General features: G+C 39.9%; 1 protein-coding gene across 1 annotated transcript; it reads right to left on the reverse strand.

Moving 5' to 3' along the window:
* Positions 1-914: 914 nt before the first annotated feature.
* Positions 915-27,212, reverse strand: itgb1a (integrin, beta 1a). The gene is made up of 16 exons (XM_029528972.1): positions 26,938-27,212; positions 11,077-11,143; positions 10,257-10,342; positions 9,338-9,557; positions 9,074-9,244; positions 8,290-8,528; positions 7,885-8,040; positions 7,681-7,776; positions 7,087-7,176; positions 6,714-6,854; positions 6,020-6,222; positions 5,677-5,915; positions 5,302-5,524; positions 3,983-4,218; positions 3,638-3,804; positions 915-2,227 (listed from the first exon to the last, which is right to left on the reverse strand). Exons 1-16 carry the CDS (start codon positions 26,956-26,958, stop codon positions 2,162-2,164), a joined length of 2,421 nt encoding a protein of 806 aa, XP_029384832.1. The 5' UTR covers positions 26,959-27,212; the 3' UTR covers positions 915-2,161.

Below are 27,212 nucleotides of genomic sequence, written 5' to 3' on the forward strand. Positions count from 1 at the left end.
TATCCTTATTTGAAGTTTTGAACATGCTGGTCCAATTTCTTGCTCCATTAGGTTGAGGTCCAGGCCATAGCATATGCTTCACATCATCTTCATACTCATCAAAACAGTCAGTTACTCTGTAACCAAGCCCTATACTAGCTCACTACCTAACTTGTGGGTTCAGCAGAAATTGACATCAGTCTTTAAAATATGCCTCCTGACCTTCAGTGTTCAATCACAAAGTTAATCAAGTTTTAACCTGAACCCATCTGTTATCTTATTGTCTATGTCTAACACCTCAAAGGCAGGGGAAGGGTTAAAATGAAGTAAGTTAATGTAATGTCAGCTTGATTTACTTTTATTTTTCTAGTAGAGCTTACATTTCGATTTTATATTTAATTTCACATTTTGGTGTAATATATATATTTTCTATCTCCATGGGTAGGAAATCATCAATCCATCGAACTATCTACTTTAACATCCTCAGCTGTCTGCAGATAATTTAATTCTACGTCTGTGTTCCAATCCTGACTGCCTACTAACCTCTGCTTCTCTCGAGTGAAGCACCATGTTTTGGGTTTGTTTCTACTCATCTCACTCATATATACCACATAATATTAATTTTACTTATTTTTACATCTCGTAATTTTAAGATTGAATTTGGCATCTTGATTTAGTTTAATAAAAATACACATCAATTCTTGCCATGGAGGCTTCCTTTTATTGTGGTCACTTGAGACAGGGTTAAAACAAATGCAGCAGAACACGCAAGATGTTTAGTGAGCCAACACCAACACCTTAAATTTTTCAAATGTCGCCACTCGTTCTTCTAGTCTTTATTTTGACACAAATACAAATTACATGTTATACAGTACAGGCCAAAAGTTTGGACACACCTTCTCATTCAAATGAATAGCCAAAGTGTGTCCAAACTTTTGGCCTGTACTGTATGTTAAGCATCATTCAGAAATACACAGGGTTTTATTTTCTTTTTTTTGTACTTTATTTAATAAATAACTCATAAACAGCAGGGAGAGAACATGGTACTGAAAAAAGGCACTTTGAAAACAATACTGTAAAGGCTTGTACTTCAGAGGCATTTGGGTGTGAAAGCACTACAGAGGCGATTCATCTGACATCTGAACAAATATTAAGACTCATTCTTACAGTATAAAAGACGTAGCCAACAAAACTGACCAACACAAATAATTTCACCAGGTTATCAAACAAGCTGACAAGAAAACATGTTTTTGGTGTATTTGACATGAACACAGGACCTCGCCTGAGAGTAAGAAATAATGATACTGTAGTTAGCAAATACAATAATATTTCGTTTGTTAATTGTAACTTGCATCATAACTACATAAATTCTTCGATTGTTCAACACTGCCATAATTTCAGAAAGTGGTACAGAATTCCTTTGTGACACTAAATCAACAATACAAAAAATAATAGTAATTAATACCCATCTTGTTTATTTCATCCACAACAGTACTCAGTGAGAGTACAAGAAAAATTTAAAGCTTGGATGTTTCCAAGCTGCAGTTCCAAACTACATTTACAACTTTTCGCCACTGCAGCATCTGTTGTGATTCAACATAACTTTCCAATCTGAGTTGAATGCGAAATTCTTTATATTTCCTGTTGCAGTTGTTTTCTATACACACACACACACACACACACACATTAACATAATGTCCTGCTATGGCTGACAATTTACACATTAAAATCAGGTCCTGTTTGGAACACAGGAAGTCAGTGCACAGAGACAAACAAGACAAGGGACGGACAGAAACAGAGAGAAGCTTAGGAATCCTTTACATATATTATATATTCATATTGTCCATGTTGTGTTGTAAAAAAAAAAACAAAAAACTGTCTGCCCATACCAGTCCTGTGGCAGGAAAAAAATCCCATTAGTTTATCAACTTCTGCAGATATGCAACTTAAATGTATATACACATATTGTATCCTGTACACCTAAAATACAAACAAATGCAGGTAAATCATAAGTGTTAGTAAAAATAGAGATGCAGTGGCTGAATTGTACAAATTTAGAATGATAAAGCAACAAGAAGAATTGACATGAATTCCCATAACCATAAGTTTCGCCTCAGTGCCCAACCAAATTGTACTGCAGCTGTCAAATACTTGATAGCAGAGTTCATTGAAAACCACGTCATCACTTTTCTTCATATTTCGGGTTGACCACAGTCGTGACGGCACTTTTGTAAATGGGATTTTCACCCTGCAAAGCAAAGATAAAAATGCTCTGTTACTTCCACTCAAACAGAAAATGTGTCTTTATTAGTTAGTGACAAAATTTCTCTGAAACTCACTGGGTTAAAATAACACATAAAAATACACAATAAATACAATAATTAGCTGTCATTCATTTAGATGGCACTTTGCATATGGTCATGCCTCTGTGCTAAAATACCATATATTAGGAGTGACTTGCATTCATTAAAAATTTGACTTACCAGACAAGGTTTTTGCATTTGTAGCCTGAAGAGGTTTTAAATCTTCACACGCACAATTTTATGCAAACCTATGCAGTTTTTTTAAGCATGACAGCAGTATTGCTCTTTTCATCGTCCAGTTTAACTTTCTTTTCAAAAGACCAAGCCAAACAAAGAAAATGTAGAAACTGAAGACGAAAGTGCAAATAGAAACAGTCCATGCAGGAACAGAAATACAAACTTAAAGGGCAGTGGCTTTATGTCCATAGCTTGGGTTCTGGAACCAATTGACAGGAATCTTGTATATAGGGTTTTCTTGCTATGAGTAAGAATTAGGACAAAATGAAGTTAAGGAGGGAAAAGTAACAACAGTGTATAAAAAAAAAGAATAAAAACAGGAAATTTAAAGGAAGAGAGCATAAATAAAATAGGAATGGGGCAGGAATGACAAAATAAGGAATGCTGTTTGTTTCAGTTTTCAAAAAATTTCTTTGTTGAGAGAAAAGATGGGAATAGTTGCATCTGTAGAAGAAGATAGGGAGGAGCTCATGCAGGGTCTTTAAAATTTTTTGTGGTTGTAGCTTGTCTGAAAATCCAGATCAGTGTGAGTTTTTCATTTTTCAAAATTAAAGAGGCCTGTAGTCAGAAACTGCCCTGCCCACAGACTATGCTGACCAGAAACGTCTGCATCAACTATGCTGATCAGAAACGTCTGCATCAAACCAAATCAAATTGAGTGTGTGACACAGCATCACCACTAGGTGGAGGCATATTACTGTTATGCTGAACTCTGTGTCATATTTATGTTGCCTGGTGATGTTCCAGAGGGGAGGACGCATGGAGGGGAGGAGCTGAGGCCACTCCTTTGAAAAAATCCAGAGTGCATAACATTCCCAAAAAAGTCCACAGTCTGACATTTTTCCCTTTTATTTTGAGTGCCATTCAAGAGCAGCAGATTCATGCTATTTCTGCAGCTGCCAGACTGGAGAAAATATTACCAAGAAGTCTGTTAATGTAATCTGCTGCTAAGAACAACAACTGATCTTTACAGACTCACTCCCTGGTGGTGACTAGCTCTGCAGCCAAACAACACCTGTTTTCCACCCCAATATTACTCAAACAAACCTTAACCAAGAATAAAAAGAAATATTCATCAGGCTTATCTTTCACAGTGCTGGATAGGTCAGAGCACTCACCGTATCCCATTTGGCATTCATTTTCTCCTTCTCAAACTTGGCGAACTCTCTTCTGTCATGAATGATCATTAGCAGCTTCCAGATGAGCAGCAGAGCTAAGCCAATCAGGACAATGCCGGCGACCACACCTGCTACAATGGGGATGATGTCAGGACCAGCAGGGCAGTCTGAAACGCAGCAGAGTGCAGCAGGGTGTTTAAGCAGCTTAAAATAACCGAACTGCCACATACGAATAAACAAATGACTTATTCTTGCAACACAACTGCTACCACCGGTGTAATTAGTTTCCTCTGAAAACAGAAACATTCCACACCCTGGCTCATGCTGGCATGGCTCTCTGCTTACCCAGCATGTCGACCACATGCACCACCTTCTCTGTGTCGTTGTTGACAGCGTAGGTGTAGTAGAACCAGCAGTCGTTGGCGTCCCTCCCTTTGCAGTGCACCACAGGGTAAGAGGCGTCATTTGGCTGGGGCAGCTTGTCTCTGTCCTTCACTTTAATCATTTTGAAGTAGCCGCATTGTTGCTCACATTTTTCCTTCATCTCACCTGTGTCAAATGCCCGGCACTGGACACACTCTCTGTGGGAAAGATGGTGTCTTTGCTAGTAATGAACAGTGACACTGCTGCAATTTAACGTCATACAAGAAAACAATTTCACTTACGTTTTACTGTGTTGCTACTGTATATAATGGTACATTTTTTTAGAATTTATCTAGATCCTGAGATAGTCTCTAAAATTTCATCTTCCATTCCAACACTGTTGAGGCAGAAGTACTGACCCATGATATTTCTGACCCTAACCCTAACCCACTGGGCTCTGTCAGACACAAAACAAGACAACTGTGCCCACCACCCCCATCTCCTCATGTTGCATCGAATTATGTTAGATGCCTGAAGACTACAGTTCTTCACAACTTCAGTCATTTAGTAGAAGTATGCCAAATGAGCTATTAGCACATATTAGCATGTCATATTTACAATATATCACTGGACAGACAGACAGATGCATGGCTTTGTTTGTCAATGACTTAGTGTAGCAAATATCTTTGCGATCAACATCAAGATATTAGGCTTTCATGAGAAAGTGGACGCACTGAATCTAAAAATGTCATATTATATCCAGATTTTCAGATTCTGAGGCAGAAATCTCATACAAAGACAACCGATATAGTTGAGATTTTTTAGTTTTTAGAAGTTTTTAATTAAGTTTTGACAGGCTTTTGTATATTTATCTCACCAACACAAACTATGAAAATATCATGTCGCATATGTTTAAAGAGTTGAGGTCTCTTGATGGCCGTTAAGTGATACTATCATGGTATTATTACACTGGGAGAGAACGGAGACATACTCCACAGTGCTTGTTCTGTAAAAATACACATGAAAACTTCAGCCAGCGCTAACATCCAGCACTCTGAATGGGCCAAACTGAGCAGGAATCTGTGACCTGGCAGTCATTTAAAGGTTTATTATTCATTTTGTTTCCCAGGAACAAAACTACATATACATATTGAAGAATATCACTTTTCTGCGGCTCAGGAAGAATCTTATTTCAATAATTGAAAAATTTAAAAATACAGCATATGTCAAAAATGCAACATGTGCAACATATGCCAAACTAAAAGTATTTGCACACTGTCATGTGATTACTTCAGACTTACTTGTGTTCAGTACAGACTCCTGGGCATGTAGGGCAGGTTTCACAAGTTGGACCCTGGAATTTGGGGTCAGTGCACTTACAGGTGCCACATTCGCATATCCCTCTCCCATTGCAGATCTGCTTGTTGCTTGCCATACACATACTATTGTCCAAAGAGCAGTCACAAGCACTTCCGGTCCAATTGGGGTCACAGATACACACTCTGCACTCACAGCGTCCATGCCCTGACAAAAAGCAGGATGCAAATTGAAATAATTTTTTCTCTTTTGAAAAATCCTTTTAGGGGCGTTAATATGCCTTTATGTTCTCTCATTAAAACAAACACGATCTTCAGTTCAGAGAAATATAACCTCCCGTGTAGTGCTGATGTACTCACCACCACACAATTTGTTTCCAGAGCGATCACAGTTGAAGTTGTCACACTCGCAGTACTTGCCACTGTATCTCTCCTCAGGGTTGTCTCTTTTCTTGCACTCACATGTGCCACACACACAGTCTCCATTGTTGCTGCAGATGTCAGTGCCATTGTCTTTACGGCAGGTTCGGTCCATGTCCTCTGTGGCCACGTCATTGCTGCTGCATTCACACTGTCTGCCAACACGTCCTTCGTTGCACCTGAGATGAAGGGAAAGGGTCTGATTCTGAATCGTTTTGCTACATTAAAACAGAAATCTGAAGACTTTTTTTGTTTCGGATTTTGGAGAAGCCCACACACTTACTTGCAGGCGCCACATTCATATGTCCCGTTACCATAGTGGCAGAGTTGACTGTTCTGAACACCCTCCTTGTGGCATTCACATTCACAGATGAAATGGAGGGTAATCTCCACTTCCTCTGTGAATCCCAGGGGCTTTATTTTAATGGTCTCAGGCTTGTTCGGTTTGGGACAGCCCTTAGATGTCACACTGATGGTAAAATACACCTGCAAATAAAGGAAAGTAACTAGCTTAGTTTGTAGCATGTCTGTGGAAATTAGAAAACAAAGGAATTGCTCTCAAATGTGCTCTAATATTTTTAAGCTTTTCTATCTGTTATAATGCTTGCATGCTAAGAGCTTCAGCCATCATTCCATTGAAAGGACAAGATGGTGAGCTGGTTTGTAGATTCAAATTTTTAAAGCTTAATTTAAATGTATGACCAATACAAATATTGAAACTAAGAAAATAAGGTGATATTATGACTAACATATCTAGCAAATTTCAGGATAATTATGAGCAACTGTTGTAACTGTTATAATATCTAATGCCACCTAACATTACATCATAACCCTTTGACTATACCTGACTAAAAGACTGTTCCGGCAAAAACTTTTAAGTGTATTTAACCATGACTTTATTTGCACCATTGCGAATTTTACAGCTGAGAGGCTAATCATTAACTACTAATCTAATGCTGGCATTATCAAATCCTCACCTCATCTCCGATGGAAATATTGGAGCACTTCCGTCCATTTTCACCTTCACTAATCACTCCATTCTTACAGCGGGATGTGTATGCTATGGTCACTCCCTCGGGAAGCTTGCTGTTCTCCAGAATAACCTCAGATGAAAGAGACTGCCAAAGCCAAATAATAACAAGAACGTTCTTATTTTCTGCATTGGAATGCCATCTGGTAGTTTTGTTTTGACAGATTGTGATACACAAGGGCTTTACGGACAATTAAATGAGAATATGTTTATGTAAAGACCTCTAACTACTCCAAGCAGAGTACTTTCAGTGTAGTGCATGTGAGCAAATGATAACTAAAGTATTTTAAGTTAGTCAACAGTCCTAACAGAGTACTTACATTGTAGGCGTCAATAATAAGGTTGATTACATTGCTGGAGTTGGCAGACAGAGTGCCCACTGCAGACTTTGGTATCAGATTTTTCAGTTCCTGTGGGAGGTAGGAGACATTACTAAGTTTTACAAAAACTGTGTTCATCTTTTGATCTCTGGACTCCATTAGTAGCAACTAAGGACCAAGAATACATTTCTCCTAATGTTTCGAGACTGACCTGCAATAGCTGATGTTATGACATTGTTATACTTTATAGAAGCATATTGGGGCCACCGTCTGCTGACATCATGAATTACCTCAACGTACCTTATCTCGCTAATATGAGGTAGGGTTGAACTGGCTACAAAGGCAATAGGAAGTAATCAAGGTTTTTATGAGATGCTACCATTAAGACACCAGATGTGTTAGCTCAGGTGGGTTATTTTTACGCACTGGGTATCTTCCAAAAGCAAAATGTTTTTATTGAGTTCAGCAACCCAAAACAAAACAAAAAACAAACAAAAAAATGAACAAAAAAAAAAGAGTGTAATAAAATAATAATAACAATAATCAAGATTTGGGGATATGAAAAAAACAATATGAGATTTGAAGGAAACTAACTTGATAAACAGGTTGGAACTCTTCAGTGACTGCAAAGATAGTCTGGATGTTGTTGTCACTCAGCTTCTGGACCAGGTGAGCAATGGAGGGATAGTCCTTAAAAAGAAGATGGAGGAGAAAAGAGAAATAATAACATAACACACAGTCAAGAAAAGAAGCAGTGCGGAAAGGAGAAACCTTAAAAATTTATATTTAACTTCTTACATAATAGTGGCTCATCGTGTAGACATTGTTCTCCAAGTGACATTTTCCATCATTAGGTAGCACAATGCCACCCAGTTTGCCATCTCCAGCAAAGTGGAAGCCAGCATCAGTGGAGAAGACCAGCAGACGGGTCACATTCCTCCAACCAATCTGGTCCTGATCAATGAGAAATGTATAATTCTACCTTGCTGTGAGGATGAAGAGGTTTTATGAACAACTCAAAATATGACACACAAACTTTTCGTCACTGCATCCAAAAATCTCCTTGTTAACGCTATGGACTTACCTATGGAATACCTTTTAACACATCACCACGTGAACGCATTTATCAAGGAAATATCACAGTTGTTGGAAATTTCCTGTGGAATTATTTCCTGGAGTGCTTCCAAGCACTTTTTTGCTTACCCCACACACAGCCACTTGCATGATTGCGTCAAAGCCCCCCTCAGGTGAGTCTAGGTTTCCAGAGATGTGCTGCTGGCCAACAAGAGTGTTGAATTTCTTGCCATCGTTGGTCAACTTCAAGACATTCTTGTAGCTGAAAGGGCTAGTGCAGTTTTGGTCTCCTGTGCAAGGATTCAGCAGCTTAGCTGGGGTGGTGCTGATATAAGGCATCACTGTTTTTTCCACAAAGGAACCAAAACCTGTGAAGGACAAATAGAGTAAGGGTTTTATTTTTATCCACTAGGTAATGGATTCATCCTAGATCGTTTGCCAAGTGAGGAAGCCAATGATTTCTCAAGTGGTTGCTCTAACATTTGAAGCATCAGGTGCCAAAATATGGGGAGTTTGAGGACTGTAAACAGAAAAAAATTGTTTTGGTGACAGTTATTGCCATGTACTATAACTTAAGTCTTGTATTAATAGCCTTTTATTGTTTACGTGATAGCAAATATGTACCATTAAAGTTCAAGTCAAAACTCAACTTCAAATAATCGATGATTAAAATTTTGTTTTGTTTCTCCAGATTCCAGATGCTTAGCATAAGCAAAAATGTTGAAAAGACCGAGCCACATGTTTGAGCTTCAGTCAGACCCAGACTCAGCAGACAAGCAGAGCTTTCAAAACAGTTTGTGTATTTAGTATGTCTCCTTTATTTATACTGTTTGTTAGCTTGTAACTAACAGTGGCTGACACAATCTAGTGGTCGTGCTAAAACAAAGGCAACAAAAATGACAAAAATCTTCACCTATCCTGAAGTCAGAGGTGATCTTTGACATCTCCAGCATCAGGCTGGTTCCCAGGTTCTTGACATTCTCCAGATCATCCTTCATGGAATAGGAAAGGTCCATCAAGTAGTACAGGTCGATGGGGTAATCCTCTGCTCGTTTGAACTTTAGCTTAAAAGACTGGGGCTCACCTACATGAAAGGGTCATAATTACAAACATAGCGGTAAACATTTGGTCAAAACCACATTATGATAAGGGTGGTTTCAGAGAAATGTCTCCTCACCGGAGCGTAGGGTGAGGCTGAGTTTCTGAGGCTGAATCTGAGTGATGTCCTCTGGCCGAAGTTCTTCTGCTCCCTTTTTGCGATTTGTCACTGGTTTGTTTTTGAGAACCCTCTGCTGTCCACGTGGATTCTCAATCATTGCTTCCTGACAGCCCCTTTTAATTAGAGACGGCAGCTCGTCACAGCGGGTCGACACGGTTTCACCCTGTTTGAGGAAGTCCTAGGAGCAGCAGCAAAGGGAGACAAATGATGCTATCAGATTCAACATGGCTGAGCCAATAGGAAAATTTACAAGATAAAGTCTGGGTTACAAACTGGAGGCACTTGGCACCACTAGCTGCATTATAGGAAATGTAAGATCTTGTGATTTTTGCTACATTTAACGACTGAAGAGAAAAGGGACAAATCATTTTGAATTCTTGTTCCTTGCAAGGACTTCAACTTTTGACAGCAAAATACAAAACGCCAAATTATAAAAAAATCTCTTAAAGTATCTCTTTATGTTCTAACAAGACAGACTGGACTTGATATATCTAAAACTGACACTATGAAATAATCATTACATTGCAGATTAGTTGTAAAACAATTAGTCAATTAATGACTCCATTCTAAGAAAACTCATTGACTTAGAGTTTTCTTAACTGGCTAATCAATTAAATAAATAAGCTTGTCACAGCTTCTATAAAATGGACATTGTTCCTTTTTGTGTCAGATTGATTTTAGTAGTATTCCAATCATTTGCATCACTTTTGTTTTATTTTGGATGTAGTTCAAAGATGTTTGAAAGTGTCTACTTTGCCTTGGGAGAATTTGGTTGTTCAATAATTATGTAGCTGAACTATTTGCTTATGATCTCTAATGGTGTGATCAAACTACTTTTCTCAGCAGTAAGTATTGCTGACAGCTATGATTCACGCACTGGGTCTTTACACCAGCCACAATTGGCTCCAGCCTGGATGCACTCCCCGCAGAATCTGGCATTGGCATTGATGCACTCGTTCCCCTCTGGATGGAAAACAAAGAGAAAAGAGGAGTCAGACTGAGCAGTGGTACGCTGCAGTCCCTGCAAAGTACACAACCTGTTAAGCCCCGCATGTTTTAACATCAGTTCATGTGGAACATCACGTGGCTTGTGGGTAATTGGAGACAGAGACAGAATATTCTGTCTTTTCCATTATCCTCCATGCTCTGTGATGCTGTGGTGAAGCTCCACTGTCCCTGATCAGGGACTTCATTAGGCTAAAGTAGCCAGCCTCTCTCTCCAGTAAAGCAGTCATCATTTTACACTAAATATTCACTATGCAAACTGACATCAGCCAAATGACATCATGTGACAGAATAAGGATGCTGCTGCAGTATGCAAGGCAAAGCTCTTCACATAAAATAAACAATTTGTAAGTTTTTCTATAGCTAATGTTAGTATTAATAGCTGTTTACTGACACATCAACCTCCATTCCTTTACTCACATGAGCTGTCTCCAGAGGTGGAAATCAACTCTCTTGTTTTGCGTCTAGCATGCGAAGCTAGCATGCTAACCAGCTAGTCCGGCCTGGTTGGACTGTCTTATCAGTTTTCGATACCAAGTCACTGTAACCTCCAATCTGCCCTGAAGAAGTAGTGCTGCTCAGAAGGCATAAAAGCAATGCTGGTTGAAGCTCTTCCAAAGGCTGGTCAACAGTTGGTAACATATGCTATTTAGCAATAGCAAAACTTGCTCATTGAACAAAAGAACGCTTACCTCTCTGAGCATTACTATAACAAAAGACTCCTAACAATGTCGATATCAAAAGCAGCTTCACGTCCATCTGAAAAAGATGAGAAAAGATGACTTAACACGATTGGCCAGTGTTATTTTGAAAAGCAATATGCATTTGTGAATCTGTGTCCTTGTTAACAACAATAGCTGCTCTGTTCTATAAGATAAGTGCTTTGAGTCATAACGTCCTGGAGAAAAGGGTCCAGGGGAGTGAGAGATAGTCACAGAGAGATGAAAGATTGCATCTGTGAGACAGCTTGGTTATAACTGGAGGTAATAAATTATCCTGTGGCAGGGGCCTTGACTATTCTAAGGCAGATAATTCAATTCAAACCACTTTCACATGCAACCACACACACACACGACCATATCCATTTGCCCCTGGCTTGGACTGCAGGGTCCTTTATCCCATAACCCCTTTTACTGTAAATCGCAGACTCCCCAGAGTCGACCCCTCTCTCCATGTGTATATTGATCCCTTGTCTGTGCAGAGGCTCTTTGGTATGGCATATAAATACATCTGCTAATGCAAAACTCATGACTTAAGATAAGGGGACTGAAGAGATTTCTCCACACTAATCAGTTGACTTGTGACACACGTATAGACACATGCTATTGTAATGGCTCTAGTAGTGCTTTGAGCTAAAATACGCAAAAATTATAATGTTTAGAAGATCATCTCCATTCAAACCATTTCATCGAGTGTTTTCCCTTCATCAAGAAGTCCTAATCTTCGTCAATCTCCATTCATAATCACAATTACAAGGGTCTAAGGACTTTAAACCTATGGACCATCTCCTTAGTGATCCATTTCCTTCTTTTTACAAGAGATGTCACTCACTCAGTCATCTTTATCCGCTTTATCTATATCCAGGTTGTGGGGCTGCTGGAGCCAATCCCAGCACACATTGGGCGAGGGGCGGAGTACACCCTGGACAGGTCACCAGTCCATTGAAGGGCCAACACACAAGGACAAACAGAGACAAACAACCACTCACGTTCACATTCACACCTACAGTCAATTTAGAGTCTCCAGTTAACTAATGCATGCCCGGGGGGCGGACTCTTTAGTAGCTTTCAATACAAGGCTTAAAACTTTCCTGTATGACAGAGCGTACAGTTAAAAAGTCCTCTACTCTTTAGGTATGCTGCTGTAGGCCTAGGCTGCTGGGGGAAGGACTGAGCTTCTCTCTCTCTCTCTCTCTCTCTGTCTCTCCCTGTCACCCTCTCTCCCCCTCTCCCTCTTTCTCTCTAACTCCCTCCTTGCATGCGCTGATAAAAACCATCCTTCTTAAAAAAAAAAAAAAACAACAAAAAAAACAACAGTTTCACCCAGTTCTAAGCATTTATACTGCATTTACTAACCATGTTCTGCCAAAGTCTCTGTCTCTCCCAGTTCCTTTCCTCTCTCTCCCTGTCCTCATACTGCAGGTGGTGACTCATCACCATCCCATGTTCCTGCAACACCTGCTGGTCCCATATTTCATGAATTCTGTATTACAGCTCAACTCCATGAACTTCATGCAACAACATGTTCCTGCCTACACCCCCCCCCCCTCCAATGCCTGTCTCTCTCTCTCTCTCTCTCTCTCTCTCCCACTCTCAACCCAACCGGTCGAGGCAGATGCCCCCCCCCCTGAGCCTGGTTCTGCTCGAGGTTTCTGCCTCTTAAAGGAAGTTTTTCCTTGCCACTGTTGCCAAGTGCTTGCTCATTGGGGGATCTGTTGGGTCTCTTTAAATAAATTTATAAAGAGTTTGGTCTAGACCTGCTCTATATGTAAAGCAATAAATCTGATTTGATTTGATGTCTTTGGACGGTGGGAGGAAACCGAAGTACCCGGAGGAAAGCCACGCAGGGAGAACATGCAAACTCCACACAGAAAGGATACAAATGTTTTTTACTTAAATCTTTCATAAGGTTCTGTTCCTCTTATTAGTCTATCCGGACTAAATAATATTTACTAAAATCAGCCATCTTAGCCAGCACGGTGGCATAGTGGTTATCACTGTTGCCCCACAGTAAGCACGTCGTGGGTTCGGTTCCTGGACTGGGGCTTTTCTGAGCAGAGTTTGCATGTTCTCCCTGTGCTTGAGTGGATGTCCTCTTGGTACTCCCACCGTCTAAAGTCATGCTTGTTTAGGTTAACTGGTGACTCAATTTTGCCCGTAGGTCTGAGTGTGAGTGGTTGTTAGTCTCTGCCTGTCTGTGTATGTTTGGCCTGTGATGGAGAGGCGACCTGTCCATGGCGTAGCCTGACCTCACCAATGCGGGCTGGGATTGGCCCCAACACCACCTGGGCAACAGATAAGTGGTAGAAGATGAGTGAGTGAGCCATCTTAGCTTAACATTGCTGATTAGTGCTACACAAAATTTACAAATGAAGAGTGATGGTTGAATAAAAGTCAGAGGATCACCAAAGCTGTTACAATTCGTCCTGAGGGGCCCAATTCAAAGTCTATGCTATAGCTGTAGGAATATTTTCAGTCTGGATGAAAGTGAGCAAGAGCACTTTTGTTACATTAAGCTTTAAAGTGGTGCTCAATCTCTGCAAAACATGAATGTCTCCATTGTCCAAGTTAATTAAAATCTTGACAAAGATGCTGCAAAATAGACAGTGACCGTGCAGGTTAGACTCTTTGGATCCCGAATGACACCAGTGGGTTAGGGTTGTATATATAGTGTAATATAGTGTAATATATCAACCTATTTCATTGTACTGAATAAGTGACAGAGAAATTCCAGTTGACCAAAGGCCAACCAACTAACCAACAATGTAATCCCTTGATACCAGCATGGACACAAGAAAGATAAATTCTACATTCCTGCTGTGGTCTTGCTGTTTTCATGGGATTCTGTCTACCTCTTGCCATCTGGGATGAGCAAGAGCTGGGAGAGTGTCCAAAAAGAGACATTACATTAATGAGCTGATGCTCTTAAGGTGGACTGGCTATCGAGTATTCAGTGTCTGCTGACTAATAAAATATGGCATGTAAAAACCAATGTGCGTCAATAGGAAACTCATGGGAGTCATTTTTAAAAGAATCTCCACAGTAGCTAATGTTAGCCACACTGGATATGAGAGCATGCGGTTCAATTTAGAGCCTGATGGTGATAAAGCGACAAAATCTACTTTTCACTTTGAACTTTTTCAGACTATTGGCTGTAGCTGTTCATAAAGGCCGAATTACAAGTCTGCATTCCGTTGCACTGTGGTAAAGGAAGCTCTGACGTTCAGTGTACATGGTGTTGAGTGATGCATTCCTAAGTGTCTGTCTGTGTATGTGTGTGTGTGTGTGCACCTCATGTACGTTTATATAGACACAGAGGGGTTGACGGCCTGACTACAGCCACCCAGATTCCTTCAACTAGCTGAATCTCAGCTGCTTTACATGCTGTGAGTGTGCTACCCTTTCTCTGCCACATTACCATTACCAAAAACTAAAGTCTGTGTGAGAAAGGTATGATTATTGGGAGAGTTTGTGATATAGCATAGTAGATGCATGGAAGTGATTTAAGTGAACACAAAGCCTCAAATGAAGGAATTCAGTTTCACATTCTTCTTATAACAAAACCACATCCTTGGATATTTTATTTTCATTCTTAGCTGAGGTTTTGACTTCAGCTCCATTTTAAAGTTCCAAAGAATCTTTCAAATGCAAACTAAGTCTATAAATGTCCAGTTAGGTGTCAAGTTAGAAAAAACGTCTGTTGTCTTTGCAACATGAAGCTTAGCAGCTGCGAAAAGGAATGCTCACCAAAAAACAAAAAAAAAAAAAAACTAAAAGAAAAACAAACCCACAGTAAAATATGGAGATAAGGACAGGCCAAGAAATAGCAAGGACAAGGATGTTAAACTGCCTTTCAGCGTACCTGGATCTCAAATTCAACGTGGTTTTTCTTAACATGGACACAGTAACACACATACATTTTCATTTTTAATCAAATATTTAAAAATATCAGGACAGAACATGGATGAAGAGCTGATGTTATAGAAATGTCTAGAAAAATCTAATTGTAGACTGGACAGGGAGTTCAAAAGAGGCTTCTGTCTTTTAATGTTTGTAGCAAGATGTTGCAAATCTTTTACTATTATAATATATTACAAGACAGCATTAGGGGTGGTAATCTCTAGGTAAACCACAATTTGATTTGATTATGATTCAGAGGGCTCAGATTCAATGATAAAACAATTCCAATAATTCTCTCTTAAATAATCTTTTGCACGATGCATCCAATTATACATTTTGGACTATCCTTTTACATAGTTTTTTTATTTATTATGTCATATAAAACTGAAGTTATTTACCTGCGTCACTGTATTTGGGATTTGGGATACAATACAATACAATATCAATACAACAGTATTTCTCATTAATCAGGATGAGGAGCCAGCTTATCTGTGAATGTTTCCTTCATGACCTACCTCTGCATAACTTGCACAAATAATTGCACAAATGGATACTTGAATGTCTTTGGTATTGTTTGCTTTCACTTACTGCTGCTCTTATTGTATTGTGTGACTGATGTCTCGGTGCATATGACAATAAAGTTATAAAGTTATGACTCAAACAAACTGACTAAAATCATTACCATAACTGAAATATGCACAATAATAGGCTTAATGTAGTGGCAAAATGCAAAACAGAACAGTGTGCTACAACCTAGAGAGCACTGGATTCACATTCACAAGTATACTGACTTCCAGTAATAATAGCCACATTTTGACTTTTTCCATTTATGAGCTGAGAACACCAAACAGCCTTAACTGCAGCGAAGACCCCCCCCCCCCAAATCGACACAATCAATATGATATATGGGATTCATTCTCAATTAAGTACACTCTTAACTATGTACACTTTCAGAAACAGCTTGACTATTTTAAGAAAAAAAATCCTCGCCGCTTTTACTGCTGAAACCAAGCTGTGCTGCAGGTTATTCTCCCAGCTCTCACACTCCTCTCCTCCTGTGTCTGTAAGTCAGACACCAATTTGCACACACGCACATTTTATCCCTCAGTGCCTGCCCACTCGTCGCATCAACCTGAACAGTGACTAACAACAATAGTCCAGTGCTTTATGAGCTCTATCAGTTGTCAGGAGAAAGTGATGCATGGCAGACACCTTGGCGTTTGACTAAAACAGGCCCAGTTTCTCAGGCATTCCTGAAAACTGTCTGACCAGGATAGTATCCTGCAACGCTGTTACCACAACTTTGGGGAAATCTGAGTAGGGACACCCATATTGCTTGCACATTCCTGCAACCTCTAGTTTGTTGGCATTAACAGCATATTTAAGGGAAACATTATTAAATTCAGCTGTAACTAAGCCCGTGTTGCATTCCAGTCTAGAAAAAATGTGAGTTTAGCAACACACTTGATTTCTATAGTCACAAAAGCTGTCTCCAATGTTAACTTTTGTTTCAACCCATTTCCACTGAAGTTAGCAGTCTAGCCAGCTTGCTCCAGTCTAGGCACTCAATCACTTTCTGACAAAAGTCACAGTGGCATCCAGTCATCCTTTAAGAATTAGCAGCACAGAAGACACTAATCTCTTGTGCTGTAAACAAAACGATGGCTGGCTGGTAAATGTTCTAATGGCTCCTATCTATGTAGCAACAGCAAAACCTTAACTCTTTCACTCAAACTGAAACAATTATATCACAGATTATTCAAACAAATTTGAAAAAGATATTATTGACATTTCTTCAGTGTTCCAATTCATCTCTTAAAATTGTGCAGTAGTGATGGTGGTATTAATTCTGTGGTATCAGTATATCAATACTGATATGTTACTGATTTGAGTATCAACTACTAATACTAATAAATACTAATAGATTACAATAGATACTAATAAAGTATCTATATTAATTAATAAATGCAAAATAAAAGCACCTTTGTGTTTTATGAATTTGACTCCGCGCAGCATAAAATTGAAGTAGTATATTCATGTCACGTGACCAGAAGAGCAGCTAGTTAGCTGTGTCTGTTTGTAGCCTGCAAGCAACAATTTAGAACGGTTTTAATGGCGAAATAACATCTAAAATTTAAATGTCTAGTTTTTCATTACCTGAAATGAGACTTTTTGTCATATGTAAAGGGTTTACGGCTCTTAAATTTTGTCTCAAGATGATTACATGACAGTTGTGCAAGCATGCCGTGGACTAGTTACAATAAAGGGTGCAGAATGTGAACTTTTATAAGAAAAAAAAAGAGGAGGGGAAAGCTTGTAACAGCATACAGCACAGTGGCGCTGTGGTTAGAAGCAATACCTCACAAAGAGAACGGTCTAGGGTTCCACATGGGGCTGGGACCTGTCTGTGTGAAGTTTTCTTGTTCTCCCTAAGTCTGTATGAGCTCTCCAGCTTCCTCCTACACTCTGTCCAAATAAATCCAAATAAATTCAATTGGTGACTCTACAAATGCCAGTAGCTGTGTATGTGAGTGGGAATGGTTGTTTTTCCCTATATGTCAGCCCTGTGATCAACTGGCGAGTGTATCATGTCCTTTCCCAATGTCAGCTACGATTGGGTCCAGCTCCCCCTCCTCTCATTATCCTGTAAGGATAAATGGTAAGGATAATGGATGACTGGACATTTTATTGGGATGGAACAGTAGATTTCTAATGACTTGGTCTAGAGATGTAAAATTTGGAGGGAGGGTCATGAATATGAAACTGAATCCTTGAAATCCGTAATTCAGTACCCTGTTTTTCTTTTTTGAAAAAACACATGTATTAGTCCCACAGTTCAAAACCTTGAGTGAATTTACTTTCCCACAAATTGAGCTGCATTTGCAAGTGCTTCAAACTACTTACTTAAGCAAGCACCACCATGAATAACGACCAGAAGAGTGAGGGAGACAGTAAGGGGAAACAGTAAAACATACACTGTAGCAGCAGAGAGTCACAGAGCTCTTTGTGGAAAACGCCTGGGTTTCAGAATGGCTGTTCTTCTCTGGCCGCGAAAGAAGGAATGGAAAAGAAGGAAAAACAGGAAAGGGTGGTGCAGAAGCCGAAGGAAAAGGAGCTGCCCCTAGTCCAAAGAAAAGATCTTATAGAATCTACTTACTTCTACTGAGTTATCTTTTTAGTCTCTCCTACTCACCCATCCCCAACTTGAACAGTATTTGTCTGGTTAAGAACTTTTTAATGTCAAAAGAATATTTATAAGTTAATTTGGTGACAGCAACAAAGTGAGAATGAACAAGTCTGCAAAGTTGAGGTATTTGAGACTTTACAGGCATTGGTGGTCTTAAGTTTAATTTATATTTCATTCACAGATGCATTCAGTCACTCCAGTGAATGTGGTATCCTATACTTCTATCCCTCTGTGCCCCCTCCCCTCATACATCCCACACAATTGCTCAGTTCACTCCCTCCACAGTGAGCTGAGCCAAACCAGCAGCCCCTTGACTTCACATTCCCTTCAAACAGAGCACAGCGAAGAACATGTCTGTGTTGAGCCATAAAAGCCGCCCTGCAGAAAACAAGGAGAATACCAAACAGTGTCGGTCTGTGTCTCTGTCCATCCCCACCCCCACCCCCAGCTCCAACCACCACCCGGAGGACCCTCTCTTTGGAGACAAAAGCAATGAATCAAACTGCCTCTGAAAGCATGACAGAGGGTCTGATCTTTAGAGTGTTCCCACTCACCCTCCCCTCCTTTTCAAAATCGCTACTGTATGATAAATAATGCTAATGAGAGAGCTGATAAATAATGTTAATGAGAGCGCTGGCCAGGTCTTCAATCTTTTGGTATTTGGTTCAAGGACACTGATATGGATGGGGAATTTGATGGGGTTTCCAGTGTGATCCTGAAAAGAAGAAGAACATGAAGAAAAATGCTCCGGATGAGAGGGATGAAAGCCCACATTAATAGAAATGTCATCACAGTTTCCATTTTACATAAGCATTCCAGTAGTCAAACTATTTCTCAATAGATGAAGCTCTGTCAGAGAGAACACTCTGCACTGAGCTTAACACAGAGATGAACTACCAAGAGCAATGTCAAAGAGTTTGAATCACATCTCATAGTTTGCCACATTTCATTTCATTTTTTTTTAAATATACCAGTAGGTGTCACTGACATCAGCTGAGAAATGATTCAAACTTCACCTGAAACATAATCTTTATGTCAGATTGTTACATGATTGTGGCTGATTGCTGCAAACAGTCACAATAATGTAATAATAATAATGTAACATAACAATAAGGATATGTTACAGCTTCAATATTTTGAAGGTAAGATTTCCAAGTCCTGTTTGATTAGAAAGCTGGTCTAGCTCATATTAATACTAAGGTTGCCATGATTCCCCAAATCCTTGATTCGACTTCATTTCAATTTAAATGTTTCAATAGGATTTGATTCTCAATCTTTTTTTGTCTTTTTGACACAGATGGATAGTATTTTTAGACTAGTCCAGTCTAATCTAGCCTAGTATTTTTGGAGTGACTTGTATTTTACAGCATTGCTCCACTATGCTAATTAAATGCACAAATGGTTAAATATTTTTTCAGCAATGAATAAGGTTGTGTGTCCAATGCTACAAATCACATTTAGTGAGCTATTGCTTTAGCAGTTGAATTCAGTTGGAGTTTAGCTCTAAATGAGGAAGGAAGAGTTGACTGTGTTAATGGTGTGTTGAAGTGAGTCAACATTACCTATTGTAACTTGAATCCACAACTATTTAAAAGACACCATGACAGTAGTTGATATAGAAAACACATTAACTGAAATGTAGAAATGTAGAAATATTTAGCTTTCCCCTTGAGTTATACGAACAGCATTCACATTACCGACAAGAAAACTGCATTTTGTGAGCTTAGCAAAATCTGCATGTAACAGGACAAGTAGGGCAGAACATCTCTACAGGCATTTTGAAGAAGTAGACTTAACCATTAAAACAGCACCTGAAATATTACAATACTAAATATTAAACAAATATATTAAAATATGTAATATATGTAAATATATGTAAATATGTCAAATATTAAAATATTATTGTTTCACTCAGAGAGGCTAAATATTCTGATGGGGGAGGGGGACTGAAGACGTCACAAAGTTCCAGCGGTTTTGAGGCTTTGAGGTTTGTGAAAACAGGCTAAGAGCATTTCTCTGCGGACTGAGACCTTTGATACTTTTAGAGTGTAAATATAGATCATAGACCTGATATAGATCACAAACTATGAAACTTTGAATTGAGTAATACGTGTAGTGGCTACTGCCTAAATTTCTAAATAAAACAGAGAGCATTCTGCTCGTCTTGAATATGCTGCACTTCATTTCACAGTAAACTCTTAACCACATATGTTGGTGTGAAGAATGCCAACATTCCCCTTGTGTGACAGAGGCAAAAGATACACTTCTGGGGGGATGTTGCCTTGGAAGAGCTTAAGAACTTTTCCATTCAGAAAATCAATAACACTTATGCAGTTCTGGTTCCTTTGTTGAATCTGAAATCATTTTGTATTGAATGGTGTTCATGTCTCATCCCATGTCCTCCAAGTCGAGTCCAGTGAAAACAATTCCGACAAAACCATAACCTCTGGGGAAACGGCCAAGATTATATCATTATTCATGGCTGCATCTCTGTGTTGAAAATAGCTGTGCAGTGCTAACAAGCTATTTCTGACTCTTTCTGCTTTCCCCTGCCTCATTGATCACTCCAAAAGGAGTAAATCTGCCTCAACCCTGAACATACAACAAAGTCATGCATCATTTGACTGCCTAATGTGAAAAATATAATTAATGACATTTTTCTTCAAGTCAATGTTGGCATGTGCTGATGTGTGCTTCCAGTGGTTTTGTGCTGCTATATTTTTGAGATGAAAGGAGTTTGCTTTGATCCGACATCTGTAAAATAAGACATTTTAAGGGCTGTCTGTTTTACTATTTAGAATGTTCTTCAAGAGAAGGGCAGAGCATCCGATTCCCAACATCAAATCCCACGAAAATATGTAGGCTACATTTGCAGCTCTTGTGGGGTTGCCTGGGTGTGACAGTGTGAGCCCAGGGCTCAGTCTGTTGAGCTGGGATCTACTGTACTGCAAGCTTCCCCAAACTCCCTGTCTCTGCTGAATCGGCCTTTCCTTTGCTGGAACACAGGAAGCTCAACTCAGTCACACAGGAAACCTGTATTGCAGTGCCTGGAATTCAACCACATCTCCCTTCTGGCTTTGTAAGATTGACAAACCTGGGATACAACTGAAAAAGGAAAGAAATAGAGAGAGGAGACAGAAAGAGGGGACCAGACTGCCTAGTTACAGAGAGTTGAAATGTTGCAAGCTGCCAAAATGACAGCATTTTGTCTTTGTGTATCAAGCGTGTCTGATTTCTCAACCTAAACCAGGCCCTTACTGTAATTTGAGCTCTAGGAACAGATAAACAATCATCACAACTCCTTCAGATAATGCTATCAGCAGAGTCGAAGGGTGTCACTGGAAATTAACGGTGGTCACAGATGTGAATTCTCTGTGGCAATCTAGAGAAATCGGGACAGCATCTGTCTTGAAGAGAGAGACAGTGAGCAGGATAATTTAGATATGTGAAAGCAGCCTGATGCTGCCAAGTGATTAATGAACTTCTCCAAACCTAATGTCCCAACAGTCTGTCTGCTGGAGAAGAGCTGCTGCTACTGGGAAATAATAAAAGTAAAGTCTAAATACCCATCCAATTATTGACATCCATGCTAACAGTTCTTTGGTGCAGCACTTAGGCACTGAACTAAATGCTAAATTCAGCATGCTCAAAATGGCAATGCACTACACACAAACTACCACCAGGTCACAGACCTGATTGTGGCACAATGAAGGGTTGTAATCCATCCTGTGGTTGTTGAGACATTTAACTTATAACTATAATATTATGCTCTGAGGGGAAATAAGGACAGACCCACTGTACAATAGATAATAATAGCAGGACAGAGAGTGAACTAAAGCGTGAAGACTGCAAAAGCTACTGGAATACGTCCTAGGCTGTAGAGTTTACACTGCACAGACAAATGTGTCAACATTTGGTTGATTTGAATGCCGCAGCAGGCCAGCTGTGGACACCTTTGCTTATTTCTGCAGAGACTCTAATGCTTGAAAATGGGTGCTTTTCTGACACTCAAGATGTCTTTCATTAGGCCTCAGGCTTGACAATTGAACTGAAGGGCCTCTATTTCCGCTACCAAGTGAGAGTGAAAACTGCAGAGAATAACAGCAAGCTCTCTACGGCTACATGTACTTCCTCTTGGGAGCACTGCGGGGCTATTGGTCATGTTTAAATCTTGAGCCGTCCTTCATCAGAGCCCACAGATTGAACATGTGTGAACATGTTGATTTAACGTGTTAAAAAAACAAAAAAAAAACGATAACACAAGACAGGTTTAACAAGCAGAGAGCCACACAATTTTAAAAATCACATTCCTTTACTTGGCAAATTTTATTGACCTGGAATGGCATTTGACATATTTGGTAGAGGTTTACTGAGTCCTCACAGCATTTTATTTAATCAACCATGTCAACCGTACTATGAAACTATGAAAAAGTTTAAGGTCCACTTTGTTGGGAAAAAAAAAAAATAAATAAATAAATAATTATATATATATATATATATATATATATATATGAGACTTGAAAAATAAAGCTGTGATGTTAAGAGAATAGACTGTTTTACACAAAAAAAGTGTTAATATTAGGAATATTAAATTGCAATTTTAAGAGAAACACACAATCAAGTCGTACACATAATTTTTTTTAAAGTCCGGATACTTATGATATTACAACAAAAGATAAAAGTATTTTTTCTTATTTGTGAAACCTATCCTGAAGTAGTTGAACCGAGTGTCTACAACCCTCATTTTAACGCAAGGGAATGATAATTTGATATCTGTCTTCTAAAATAAACTAAAATTATGATTTTAATCTCATAGTATTTCAACTTTTACCTTGTAAAATTACTACCTTATTCTAATAAATTTGTGACTTTATTCTCATTATCAGATATTCACATCTGTAACTATAAGGAAGTCTAACGTCACTGCCTAAAGAAATGTCCCTGTATGAAATTGAGTCCTGCTGGGTGTTTTTGTCTCTGAGCTCCGAGTCTGTTGGTGACTCTCTTAGCACCCCTGAGACGTCAGGCATACCACATTCACGGTTATAGAACAGTGTTTCCATTGTATTGGTTCTATGTGTTCAAGCATATAGGCCACTGAGAGCAGGCACCTGAGAAGTCATTGACGTTCAAGGAAAGATCAAAGATATGACACACCAGACCTATTTCATTGGATGTAATATGGACATTCAAGAGTTAAATTGCCTCTTTACTGGTTTTCATCTGATAAATGGAAAAATAAATTAAATGTTCGTGGTTTCATACTGTAACTTAAGTATAACAGCCATTTCTATGATTGCAGCTCTGTTAGTACAAGTTATGGTGAAAGACAAGCCACTGCTCATGTTAAATAAAGCCACGTTTCTAAACACAATCTATGTATGAGAGGCACATTTCTTTTCTAACTCACAGGCCCTCGCAGTTAAAACCCTCACAATAATAAACATATTGTGACCAAAGTCACTGCCCACAAAACTACTATTTACTACCAACACAACATGCTTAGCCCCATTTTTTCAGCAGAACTTGGCAAGGAGAGATCAGCTTTAACCAAGCCTTTCAGTGTTTCAGAAACTGTTTTTAGAGGCAGGAAGCTCTCTTAAAAAAGAATCTGAATATTTTATTAATCCCCAAAAGGAAATTTTGCTGATGGAGTTGTAAAGTCTGATGGCAGTGGGAATAATAAATTTCTGTATCTTGTCCTGCATCGTAGATGGATCAACTGCTATGGTTTCTCAGATCCACTAGGGTGTTATGAAGTGGACAGTCTGAGTATTTTAAGATGTTTTCTCCATTCTTCTGTGTATATCATCCCCCCCACCGCCCCCAGTAAATATAATCTGGTTCCAATCACAGAGCCAGCTTTTTTTACCAGTTGGTCCAGCTGCCTTGCATCTTTGACAGGCAGCTACTGTCTCTGTAATATTACTGTACCAGAGATGAAGTTTCCCAACCAAACTGTGGTCTTTCTTTTGGCTAATCTGTGATACAAGAAGCAAATGAATGGTAAAGTCCCATCCCTTTAAGCTTGTCTCTGAGGATGATGGGTTGGATGGTGTTGAATGTAGTTGAAAAATCAAAAAACCTTATGTTCACTTAAGTGTCAGGTTCTTCCAGAAGACATGGTATGGGCATGGTAGTGTATGTACAGAACAGCATTATCCACTCCAATGTGTTCCATGTATGCAAACTCCATGGGGTTTAGTTTTGACCTCAAGTCTTTGTAGGTGCAGAGGCAGCTGCTCCAGAGTTTTCATGATATGTGAGGTGAGGGCCACCAGTCTGTAGCTGTCTAATTTAGACATTCCCTTTTTGGTACCAGTACAATACAAGATGTTTTCCACAGAGCCTGCCCGAACTGCAGACTCAGGTTGAAGAACCTCTGGTTAACTTAAATGTATTATTTTATAAACAGCGTACCATCTTAGTAGGTATGACAGTGTCTCTGTAGAAGCTGATGTTCTCAGTAATACAATCAACTTAACTGTCTCTATCCATGCTGTTCCCATCAGTTTCCAATTGCACATTCCCATTTGTGGATTTAAAACAGTCCCTTATAGCCTGACTCGCCTTACAGTAGGTGTTCATTTCCTGACTGTGGGAGTAGCTGCTGTATTCTGGCAACACATTCACTGATGACATCTCATGGACCATCAGCATTTGCCTTTGGTAGGGTATAGCCAGGATTGTTATGACTGAATTCCCATGGAATGTTGTCTGGTTTCTGGGAAACTGCCAATAGTTCTATGTCTGGACAACATATCATCTCTTTGTGAGTAGGGTTATACCATCCTTGGTTCACAAATAAAGCTTGTCCTCCACCTTTTATCTTGTTACTACCTTTAGCATCTCTGTTTGAACCAATCAGTGAGGCCTGGTAGTTCCACACAGGAGTCTGGGATGTTTTCATTCAGCCAGGTTTCATTAAAGCACTCACAAAATGCTTTGCAGTTCTTCACCAAAATCTCCAGGCTATCGTTTTTGTTTGGCTGAGAGTTGACATTCCCCATGATGACTGATGGCAGAAACGGGTTGTATCTCCAACTCCTGGCCTTGACCTTTGCACCAAGACAACAACCTTAAAAAGGCTACTTGTTCTCAGCTGGGATAGAGTGGTATCTTTCAGATCTTCTCTATTTGACAGCAAGGAGCTCCTCTCTTGGGGAAACTATCCCCACATGATTATCCATCAGTTGTTGATTGAAGTCAAAAGTAACCGTAACCCCCTATAAATGGGAGCGCATACTTAAAAAGAAAAAAAAAGTTGAGTAAGTTATTGTGCTGCACAGAAAATACTTAAGTCTGAAATGTGTTGCTATGACCAGCTAGACTCTTCATCTCCATGTGGTTTGGAAACTTTCAAATGTAGGAAAGATTGCTGAGGTTTGTGCTTGTTGGTGAGACAGTGATTTAATGGGTAACAAATCAGAGATAACTGCTCTGGGATCACAAGTTCTCAAATTTGCAGGGCAACCATGTATGTGTATGTGCAGAGGGGAGGTAAATAGCTAAAACAGGCGATTATCTGTACCACTTTACAGCTCTGAGACTCTGATCCCCCTTTAGGCACCAAGCATATGTCACAAAGGGTACTCATACACATACATACATCACCATACCAGCACACACACACACAACTGAAGAGAGTGCATATTCATCAATTGTGCCTCAAGGGCACAAGTTCACACATAAGGCGTGTGTCAGTCACAAAAAGGAAACATAAAAAAGCACACAAACGTCACATTTTTAGAAGAAAGACCTCTGTGTAGCCCCATGTGTGCAGTAAGTGGCCTCGAAAATCAGGTGGGAGCCATAGACCGGTAGCAGCAGTTGTTCCCTGGGGGCTCAAGGTCACATCCATTTAACTGGTGGCTACTGGCTCTACTTATTCAGCCCCCACTGTCCTACATTCACCCTCCCCCTCCCCCTCCCCTCCCCTCCCCTCCTAAATGGCTGTCCTCCCACTCTTCCTGCCTCCATTTCCTTGATTAAACTGATGCCTAGGCTCTCCAGCTATAGTACAGAGACAGCTGTATTAATGAGTCCTTCAGCCTCCTGCACTCCTCTAAGATGAAATGAGAGGTGGCAGTGAGTCACTGCTTGATCCAATCAATGGATCCTTGTCAGTCGTGCTCACTAGAGTGGCAACAAGCCATGTGCTCCTTATATTTTCTCATAAAGCCGCTGATTTTATCCCAATGCCTTTGTTGTACATCCCATCCTTAATCTCAAGTCCTCCTCAGCACATCCACATCTCTGTTGGCCTAGACTTCATCCACTGACCTGTGACCTTTCAGGACTTGAGGACTGCTCTCACCTCTGCCTGAGGGCTTTGATGTGAAGTGATCCCTGAGTAATTTAAACAAATCACACAAGCTGACTTGAAGCCCTTTAATATAAAGATCTACAACAACCTGTTGCGTGTTACATGGTGAATGGATGAATAGCACGCATTTCCACAAAGCTTGAAAAGGGATACTGCAATGTGACCCTCAGCAGCCCCATTACCACAATTAAAACAAACAAACAAACAAACAAACAACAGCAACATGACTGATCTGAGACAACCACCCTCTAAATTTCTACTACTGTTTAAATGACATATAGAATACGTGTCTTCAAACTACTCTGTAATCATTATGAACACATCCATACCAAGGAGTATTAAAATGGCCCAATAACGGTATTTCAGCAAACAAGCAACAGCAAATGTGGCTACAGTAGCAGAGCAGCTTCATCCTGTTTACCTTGGCGCTGAGCTCTTCCATCCAGGGGCAGCTAGCTCTCCGTCTCCGGCTCCCCCGTGATGCCCCGCCGTGCCGCAACTATCTGCCCCGTTGGCACCGGGAAACACTTTCTCCTCCAGAAAAGTCACGGCAGCTTTTCCCCTATACTCATTCCCCCTCAGGCCGCCTCCGCCGAGAGAGTTGTTTTACAGTTTTAGCCGGAAACCAGAGGTGGGAGCAGCTTGAGATGCAGCAAATTCCTTGTCTTCTTCTTCTCCTCCTGTGACTCTCGGGGA

The sequence above is a fragment of the Echeneis naucrates genome, chromosome 20, assembly GCF_900963305.1.
Source record: "Echeneis naucrates chromosome 20, fEcheNa1.1, whole genome shotgun sequence".
Classification (NCBI taxonomy): Eukaryota; Metazoa; Chordata; class Actinopteri; order Carangiformes; family Echeneidae; genus Echeneis; species Echeneis naucrates.